At 38.8% G+C, this 10,387-nt stretch overlaps 3 protein-coding genes across 3 annotated transcripts; 1 reads left to right on the forward strand and 2 right to left on the reverse strand.

Moving 5' to 3' along the window:
* Nucleotides 1-656: 656 nt before the first annotated feature.
* On the forward strand, nt 657-4,579 carry LOC139885838 (indole-3-acetate O-methyltransferase 1). Its single transcript, XM_071869591.1, has 4 exons — nt 657-779; nt 1,214-1,636; nt 1,871-2,146; nt 4,226-4,579. Exons 1-4 carry the CDS (start codon nt 657-659, stop codon nt 4,577-4,579), a joined length of 1,176 nt encoding a protein of 391 aa, XP_071725692.1.
* Nucleotides 4,580-5,442: 863 nt separating this feature from the next.
* On the reverse strand, nt 5,443-6,615 carry LOC139850188 (uncharacterized mitochondrial protein AtMg00810-like). The gene has a single exon (XM_071839778.1). It carries the CDS (start codon nt 6,613-6,615, stop codon nt 5,443-5,445), a length of 1,173 nt encoding a protein of 390 aa, XP_071695879.1.
* Nucleotides 6,616-6,935: 320 nt separating this feature from the next.
* Nucleotides 6,936-9,908, reverse strand: LOC139850198 (uncharacterized). Its single transcript, XM_071839788.1, has one exon. It carries the CDS (start codon nt 9,906-9,908, stop codon nt 6,936-6,938), a length of 2,973 nt encoding a protein of 990 aa, XP_071695889.1.
* Between the last annotated feature and the right edge of the window lie 479 nt (nt 9,909-10,387).

Below are 10,387 nucleotides of genomic sequence, written 5' to 3' on the forward strand. Positions count from 1 at the left end.
GGTACAAGATTACATCCATCGCCCACCCGAGGGTAAAATTTTCCGATTTTATCCGCCCATCACGGGTGCGGGTACCCGCGGATCTCGGATTTTTTTAGATCCGTTGCCATCCCTACCTACTCGTAGCTTTGGATGACCGTTGCTTTACATTATCTTCAACAGTCTAAAATTTTACAAAAAAATAAATTATTAACAAAGTGGCAAAATGGTGAAAATTTAATCCAATATTCTAGCTTTTTTTTTTTTTTTTTTTTTTTTTGTGGCAAAAAACAAGAATTAAATTGATTTCACGAAAATGTGAAAAATCAAAAGATACATGATTTCTCACTTGGACTTACAGTTAACCATATCCAATATTCTAGCTAGTAAATTGTAATGCGGCTAAATTAAATTTCCATTAATAGCTACATATATACTCGTATATATGGTTAAGAAACTGTGGTTGTGCTGGTCAACATCTTACTTTTTACCAAATCAATATTTATTGGAGTGATAATAAAAACAACAAAAGAGAAGTTATAAATGAATACAAAAAAGGTAATTCCAAAACTACCCTTCTCCCTAGCTATATAAATGTGCAATATGGTTTGTAGTAAAGTAAATTTAAAAACGTACATAATATAATAGTAACTGAGTTAACCAAAAAGAGAGAAGTGATGGCCCCTCCTTCCGGTGACAATAATAATGTGGTGGTTTCTTCAAACCTAAAGCTTGAGAGGCTTCTTAGCATGAAAGGCGGCAAAGGTGAAGCCAGTTATGCCAATAACTCTCAAGCACAGGTATATAATTAATTAATCCAAATAATAAATTACTAATATATAATATCAATATTTTTTTTATTATCAATTTCTTCAGATCATCTTGAATTATCGATCTGGTCAATAAACTATGTCATTTACTTATGTATCTGTGTAAAATCAATACGCTGTGTATGTAGATATATGGTCTGGTCTTAAGGAAGAATCCTTCTTATTAGGGTTGTTAATTATTATTTTAGTAATTTGGTGGGAAAATAACATAAATTTATTTTTATTATTTCATTATTTTTGAAAGACAAGAATTTTTATTATTTTTTATTAATTTGTTTTTATTATCAAGCGTTTTAAAATCGATTTATATTACATTTTTATGTGGTATGAAAAGCTTATATACACTCCCTTCATTAATTAAAATATATATGATTTGACGTGTGATGATGCATGCATGCATGCAGGCAAAGCATGCTCGATCCATGTTGCATCTTCTAAAAGAAACACTAGACGGTGTGGAGTTAAACTCGCCGCATACACCATTTGTGGTGGCGGATCTCGGTTGTTCTAGCGGAAGTAATACCATATTTATCGTCAATGTTATCATCGAACACATCACAAAGCGCTACGAAGCTTCGGGTTACACCGATGTACCCGAATTCTCTGCTTTTTTTGCAGATCTCCCCTCAAATGACTTCAACACGCTTTTTCAGCTACTGCCACCGATGGCGAGCCAGGATGTTGGCAGCATGGAAGAGTGTTTGGCCTCTACGGGCCATCGCTCATTTTTTGCTGCCGGTGTTCCTGGCTCCTTTTATCGACGTTTGTTTCCAGCAAACTCGATTGATGTTTTTTACTCCGCGTTCTCCTTGCATTGGCTCTCTCAGGTAATAATTTATTCATTAATTACTTGTTTCTATCAAAACTCCTGTCCATGAATACTGTTAAAATACTTTATTGTTATATATTAAGTACTAACAATTCCAAACCTTAAAAACCATTAAATGCTTATGTTTAAATTATAACTTAAATAGTAAAAGAAAAATGAGAAATTTATTTAGTTTATAGATTTTGTGTAAATTTGTTAATTTCTTAATTAACCAAGGTTAATGGCTGTACAGGTACCTGAAATTGTAGTAGATAAATCATCAATGGCATACAACAGAGGGAAGATATTTATTCATGGTGCAAATAAAATGAGTGCAAATGCATACAGAAAACAATTTCAAACAGATCTGGCAGTATTTCTAAAAATGAGGTCAAAAGAGATGAAAAAGGGTGGGTCCATGTTTATTGCGTTATTGGGTCGGACATCAGAGGACCCCACAGACCAAGGTGGGGCAGGACTCTTATTTGGGACCCACTTTCAGGATGCATGGAATGATCTTGTCCAAGAGGTAATAATACCATTATTCACATATGTATCTTCTCCGGTGTACAAAAAGTCTTGATTCGTCCTTAAAGAACATTTTTGGCTGGCCATTTTTATTTCATATTAAAACAAAAAACGATTTTTAATTCCATAAGTTGGATTATTATTACTTGTTCTCCACATGCTAATAAAATTCGTGGGGCTACATGTGTAACATTAATTTGATATGTATGAAATTTAAACGTGTAAACGAATAAAATTTTTCTGTTCGATCTATCGTCTATCGTGACTGTTTTTAACCTTTTTTCATGGGTTCTCAACATATATATATATATATATATATATATATATATATATATATATATATATATATATATATATATATATATATATATATATATATATATATATATATATATATATTGGTAGGATCAAGAGGGAAGTAACCAATCGGGGTGAATCAAAAACTTTTTTTTTTCGTTTTTTGAAAAAACTTTGTTCACGAACATTATAGATGGGATGAAAATATGAACATTTAGTAGAGACACTTTGTGATAAATATTTTTATTTTGGCGGGAAAACGCTCGAAGAAGTAATATATAACAATTATCGTGTTTTTCGAGCGTATGTTGAGGTTTTAGCTATTGGGGTTTAGATATTAGGGTTTAGATATTAGGGTTTATAGGGTTTAGATATTAGGGTTTAGAAATTTAGGGTTTAGGGTTTAGATTTAGGATTTAGATTGAGTTTTTAACACGAACGGTTTAGAGTTTAGGGTTTAGGGTTTAGGGTTTGGTGTTTTTGGTTTATTCCATAAACCCAAAACACCAAACCCTAAGCCCTAAACCTTAAACCCTAAACTCTAAATCGGGCTAAATTTTACTTCACAAAACATGAAAAAAAATCGTTCATATTCTTCATGAACAATATTATCTTGAATGTTATTTTTGTCGATCGTTTTCCCATCTAAATAATAACATTCATCACGAAGTGTCTCTTCTAAATGTTCATATTTTCGTGTGATCTTGATGCCGGAAAATAAAAATTCCAAAAAAAATGAAAAGAAAAAAATTTTGCTTCCCCCCGCTTCCCCCGATTGGTTACTTCCCCATTGATCCTGCCCCTATATATATATACACACACATATATATATGTCGTTGGTGAGGTTTGAACGATATTTTCTTTTTATAAAATAAACTAGTTGGGCGACCTGGCTTTGTTCCGGTTCTTCACCTTTGATTAATATTAATTACATAGATAATTATTGAGAAAGTAATTATTTATCAATTTGTTTTCGTTTTGTCGAGGAAGGACCAAAAATAGTTATGTGATTAATTTGTAATAAGCGTGAAAGTAATTATTCATCATTTTTTGTTTTACTTTTCGTTTTGTCGAGAGAAAAGATCCAAATGTTCAATCAATAAAGTGAGACGTACATCAACCTTTGGTACAAACTACTTTTCGTTTTGTCGAGAGAAAAGATCCAAATGTTCAATCAATAAAGTGAGACGTACATCAACGATTGGTACAAACTATTTATATATTAATATATATATGTGTGTATATATATATATATATATATATATAATAACATTAGAAGTTATTAAAAAATGAGGTACGTAGTTAATTTATAATAAGAAAAAAAGTTAAACAATAATAAAGTGAATAGGATGATGATGATGATGATGATGATGATGATGATGATGATGATGATGATGATGATGAATAGTTAGTAGATAGTAGTGGGCGATTTATAATGAATGAGAAGTTTTATGGGTAAATTATGAAATGTGAAAAGTTTGAGGTAAGTTTGTAATAACTATGAAATTAACTTTTATAGAGAATGTGATTGAGTTATAAGAATTAAAAAGTTTGGGACAAATTTGTAAAAGTTTTAAAGTTTCCTATTCACTTGCCCTTTACTATTTAGATATATAGATATAATTTCTTGCTTTTATAGAAATAGTACTATAAGAATAAGAATGTGTGTTTACTTAAAGAACCATGATTGACATGTATATCTAACTCATATAGTCATATTGGTTGTAATAACGTACATGAAATGTATTTTTATCTTAATGTGTATATGATCTAACGTGTGTAGGGACTCATAACGAGCGAAAAAAGGGATGATTTCAACATTCCAGTGTACGCGCCAAGTTTACATGACTTTAAAGAAGTGGTAGAAGCGAATGGGTCGTTTAGCATAAAAAAATTGGAGGTCTTTCAAGGAGGGAGCCCGTTGGTGGTGAACCGGCCCGACGATGCAGCCGAAGTGGGAAAGGCTTTAGCCAACAGCTGCAGGAGTGTGAGTGGGGTGTTAGTAGATGCTCATATAGGTGATAAGCTCGGTGACGAATTGTTCTTACATGTGGCTAAACGGGCTACAAACAAAGCAGAGGAGATACTTGTAAAACTTCAGTTTTTCCATATTGTAGCTTCTCTTTCTCTTAAATAAGTACATAAATGTTTTGAAACTGTAGGGATTAAGGTTTTGTGTCTTATCATGTGTATTGGTTTGTTTTGATTTACCTACTGTTTACTGATCCTGCTTACTAAATGGGAAAAAGTACAATTAATGGCTGTTTGAATGTATGTATGTTTCCATGCCAACTTGTTCATTGTCAAAATTATAAAACAGAAGAAGCTAGCAAGTTTTCAATCGGATAGAGAAAAGGATTTTGCCAATAACAGTTCTAGGGGTTGTCGTTAACACACTTTTTAGGCTTGTACAATTTAATAACCACTACTATTTAATCGTCCTGTAACCGCTTTGTACAAGCCTTTGAAGCGTGTTGGCAACATGGACGAAAATATGTAGGGCAGGGGGCACCTGCCCCCAGTGGATTTGTGATTTTTAGTTAAAAAATTTTGTATTTTTCGATTTTGCCCCAACTGGATTTTTTCCCCCAAAAATCTCCATATTTTGTCCCCAAAGCCTTCATATTTTGCCCAAAAACCTCCATATTTTCACAAAAAAAAATTGCTACGCTTTTAAAATCTTTTTCGCCCCAGTGAAAAAAAATTCTTGCTTTCGCCACTCGTTAGCAACACGCTTCCATCCATTTTGGGATATCATGCTTTGGAGAACAGTAATACAATTTGATACTAAAAAAAAACTGTAACATGAAATTACATGAATCAACTTTTATACAACTTGGAGAACAGTGACCACATTTTTGTAATAAAGTATTGCATCGTGTTTTTATTGATTCTCATAGAATACAGTACATGGATATAAATAGCTAGGGTGCAAGAGTCTAGAACATTCTATAGGGCAAAGCCCAATACATGAAATGCATATGAGATATTATATGTGGGCTAACATCCCCCCGCAGTTGGAGCGGGAGTACGTCGGACGCTCAAACTGGATCTGAACTCATCAAACAGTGCAAATGGTAGGCCTTTCGTGAAGATGTCAGCAAACTGATATCGAGACGGAACATGTAGAACCCGCACCTGACCCTGAGCAACTAAATCGCGAACAAAGTGAATATCAATCTCTATGTGCTTTGTTCGTTGATGTTGAACCGGATTGGAAGAGAGGTAGACAGAGCTAATGTTGTCGCAGTAAACCAAGGTAGCCGAAGTAAGCGGGCAATGAAGCTCTCGCAGAAGGTTGCGGATCCAGCAGGTCTCTGCAACTGCGTTGGCAACGCCTCGATATTCCGCCTCTGCACTCGAACGCGAGGGTGTGAGTTGCCGCTTAGAAGACCAGGATAGGAGGTTATTGCCAAGAAAAACACAGTAGCCAGATGTAGAGCGTCTAGTAGTGGGACAGCCTGCCCAATCAGCATCAGAGTAAGCTACCAATGTAGTAGGAGAGGATGCGTATAACTGAAGGCCGAGGTCAGTGGTACCCTGAATATAGCGAAGAATCCGTTTGAGAGCGTGCATGTGCTGCTCTCGAGGGTCGTGCATGAAAAGACAAATTTGCTGGACGGCATAGGAAATATCTGGTCGGGTGAAAGTAAGATATTGTAATGCTCCTGCAAGACTTCGGTAAAGAGTCGGGTCCTTAACCGGAGGACCGTGACTAGTAAGCTTGGCACCTGGTTCGACCGGGGTCCTGCACGGATGACAAGTGGGCATGCCTGCTCTGTCAATGATCTCGGATGCGTACTGCTTCTGAGAGAGGAACATCCCAGACGTAGTACGAGTAGCATGAATACCAAGGAAGTAGTTCAGTGGTCCCAAGTCAGTCATGGCAAATTCCTTATGTAAGGAGGTAATGATCTGCTGGAGAAAGCCTGTGGATGAAGCAGTCAAAATGATATCATCGACATATAGAAGGAGATATGCGGTGTTAGATCTCTGATGGTAGATGAAAAGAGAAATGTCACAACGACTCTGTTGAAAACTAATCTGCTGCGCGTAACCTGCAAATCGCTGAAACCAGGCACGGGGTGCCTGCTTAAGACCATATAGAGATTTCTGAAGTAAGCAGACATGATCCGGGTATCTGGGATCCCTGAAACCTGGTGGCTGGTGCATGTAGACGGTCTCTGAAAGCTGTCCATGGAGAAATGCATTCTTGACATCTAGCTGGTGAACTGGCCAGTGTCAAGAAACAGCCAAGCTGAGTACAGTACGTATCGATGCCGGTTTAACAACCGGGCTGAAGGTCTCATCTCAATCAATACCGACCTGTTGGCTTCGACCATTAGCAACTAGTCTAGCCTTATACCTGCTCAAACTACCATCTGCATTAAACTTGTGCTTGAAGAGCCACATGGAGCGAACTATGTTCGTGTCCGATGGGCGAGGCACAAGAGTCCAAGTACTGTTGTTAGTTAAAGCATTATATTCATCAGTTATAGCTTGTTCCAGTTGGGGTCATGAAGTGCAGCAGGGTAAGTGCGCGGAATAGGAGATAAGGCAGAAGTATGTAAATTAAAACGCTGAACGGGTTTTGCTGTGCCAAGACGTGCGCGAGTGATCATGGGGTGAGTAGACTGAGAGGTGGAGGCAAGGGTAGCCTCAGTAGGAGGAGGCTGTGTCTTCGAGGTCAGTGGAATGATAGAAGGCTGTGTATCTGTGGGGGTAGGAGAGGTGACGGTAGCCTCGTTAGGAGGAGGCTGTGTCTCTGTAGGAGTGACGGTAGCCTCAATAGGAGGAGGCTGTGTCTCCGTGGAAGTGGGAGAGGTGACGGTAGCCTCAGTAGAAGGAGGCTGTGTCTCCGAGGGCTGAGTAGAAGGGGATAAGTGGAAGGAGCGGGAGAAGAGATTTGGTGGTGGGTCTAGAAAGTCGTAGGATGGGGGCTGAGTAGGATTCATGGAGCCGAAAGGGAAAGAGGTTTCATCAAAGGTGACATGTCGGGATAGGATTATTCTGTTAGTGGCGAGATCGAGGCACCGGTATCCCCGATGATTAGAGGGGTATCCGAGGAAGATGCACGGTGTGGAGCGCGGGGCAAGTTTGTTGGTTGTGTGAAGATGTGGGTAGCATAAACATCCGAAGACGCGGAGGGTGGTGTAGTTAGGTTTCTGTTTATAGAGACGGGTGTATGGTATGTCATGGTTAATGGCTGATGATGGGAGAATATTCAGGAGATGTGCTGCCATGTGAAGGGCCTCCACCCAATATGTAGGTGGGAGGTGGGCTTGGAAAAGAAATGTGCGAATGAGGTTGTTGATAGTGCGAACCATGAGTTCTGACTTCCCATTTTGCTGAGAAGTGTGAGGGTACGAGAAGCGGAATTGGATGCCATTTGTTTGTAGAAGTTGGTGGAAGGCAGTGTTATCGAATTCACCACCGTTATCGCATTGAAAAGCTTTAATTTCTTGTTTAAATTGGGTGCGTATAAAGGCGCGAAATTGTATAAAGGTGTTAAGTGCATCAGATTTATTACGAAGTGGAAATACCCATACATAATGTGAATAATGGTCTAGGAAAATTATATAATATTTCAAACCACTTAAGCTAGAAACTGGAGAAGTCCATAAATCGGAATGTATAATATCAAATGCAGAATTAACAGTAGTACTAGAAACAGAAAAAGGAAGTCGCACGTGTTTGCCAAGTTGACATGCATGGCAAAGTACGTGGGACGTAGTTTTATTACAAATAATGTCTTTGTTGGAGATAAGTCTTCGAAATACATCGTGTCCGGGGTGTCCAAGACGTTGATGCCAAGTGATAGGACTGGTGAGTAGAGCAACCTGAGAGGAGTGGGAGGTGGGCGTCGTTACCGGGTAAAGGTCCCCGGTGCTATCACATCGGAGGAGAAGACGTCGTGTCTGGAAATCCTTCACAGAAAAACCAAAGGGGTCAAATTCAACAGAAACTAAGTTGTCACGAGTAAATTGACGAACAGATATAAGATTTTTAACAATGTTAGGAGTGACGAGCACATTATTTAAGTGTAGGGGTCGGTGAGTATTAGGTAACAAGCTATGACCTGTATTGGTGACATGTATTGTTTTCCCGTCACCAACAGCTACTGATGAATACCTGCAATTATTAAAAACAGTACTTAGATTATTAATATAGGAGGTTAGATGATTCGACGCACCGGTGTCCATGTGCCAACCGGCAGCCCCATAATCCTGAAGTGTCATGGCACTGAAGGCACTTGGTAGCACCGTCTCCTGAGTTTGTGTTTGTGGGTCCACAGTAAATGATCCATAAGTCATGGGGGCTGCAAAAAAAGCATTGGGCCCGTTGGGCTGTGCATGAGTGGCAGAGGATCCAGGGTGTGACTGTTGTGCCGTAGAAGGAAGAGGGTTGTTCTGCTGGACCGTAGCATAGTGAGGGGTAGTATGATGGGCCTGTCCGAATCCAAGAGGTGTTGGAAGCAGCCCATTTTGGGCTTGTGTACGCGAATAGCCAGGCCCGTATCCAATAAAAGCTGTGGACTGTGGTGACAGGTTGGGCCGAGGGTAATTAGGGGTTACCGATTGGGCTCTGAGTTGCTGTTGTTTGGCCGAGATAATCTGAAGCAATTGAGCCTGATTTAATCCAGGAGCTCGTGAGTTTTGGGTAACGCTAGATGAGCTGTTGTTGAACCTGCGATTGGTACCTTGGTGAAGGTATTGACACTTGCTTTCAAACCTGCAGAAACCTCTCAAAAAGTTGTGACAAAGTTCCTGCTTGCTGCTATTTTTGGCAGGTGTGTTGGTGACTTGAACAGTGAGTGCCGACGGGTTAGAGGGGTTGAGAGGTGCAACGTGGGTGCGTGTGCTCCGATTAATAGTCATCTCTTCCATTAACAACATGGATCGTGTAGTGTCAAGATCAGGAAACGGGTGTCGGTGAAGTATGATGTGTTTTGCTTGAACGTATTTATCATTCAAACCGTTGACAGCGAACATTACTAGATCACTGTCTTCAACCTTGGAACCAAGATTTCGAAGATGTGTGGCGATGCGATCAATCTTGCGGAAGTATTCTTCAACCGTTAAACTGCCGATGTCTAGTGCCCGAAGTTCGGCATTGAGTTCCATAGTTTTCGACAGCTTGTTATCATGAAAGATTTTTTCGAGAAAAACCCATGCGTCGTGAGCGGTAGCAATTTTAGAATTTAGAACACGTTCGAGAAGAGGCTCACTAATGGTGTTGAATATCCAAGTGGTGACAACTGCATCGGCTTTAACCCATTCCGGTGAGGTTTTTTCTTCGGAAGTGGAAGTGCCGGTAATGAAATTTAGTACATCAAAACCGGCACAGTGCTTCGTGAAAACCTTCTTCCAATGTGCATAGTTGAGTTTGGCAAGATCTAGCTTAACGGGAATGAGGTGATGTATAGAGGTTACGGTATATATTTTGTCATAGGTTTTGTTTGTCATGGTGATATGTTTACTGTAAAGAGATCGATGAGATGGTGATGGTGAAAGATATTCTGTGATGATGAGAGATTGGTGAGATGGAGATTGACAGAAGGCAAGAAGTGAGCAGCAGGTGAAGGTTTTTTTTTATTATTATTAGGGTTGCAGATGCGATAGAAAAAAAAAGGAAGAAAGAGCTGCGATTAGGGTTTTAGAGAGAGGCTCGATACCATGTAATAAAGTATTGCATCGTGTTTTTATTGATTCTCATAGAATACAGTACATGGATATAAATAGCTAGGGTGCAAGAGTCTAGAACATTCTATAGGGCAAAGCCCAATACATGAAATGCATATGAGATATTATACGTGGGCTAACAATTTTGTGATGCTCATCCGTTCGACACAGGATATACCAAACATTTGGTCAAAGGAAAGCAATTGCTACTCATGTTACTGCTAACAATAAATGACTTTTTAATTACCATTTGACACTCAGTC

This window comes from Rutidosis leptorrhynchoides, chromosome 1, assembly GCF_046630445.1.
Source record: "Rutidosis leptorrhynchoides isolate AG116_Rl617_1_P2 chromosome 1, CSIRO_AGI_Rlap_v1, whole genome shotgun sequence".
NCBI lineage: Eukaryota > Viridiplantae > Streptophyta > Magnoliopsida > Asterales > Asteraceae > Rutidosis > Rutidosis leptorrhynchoides.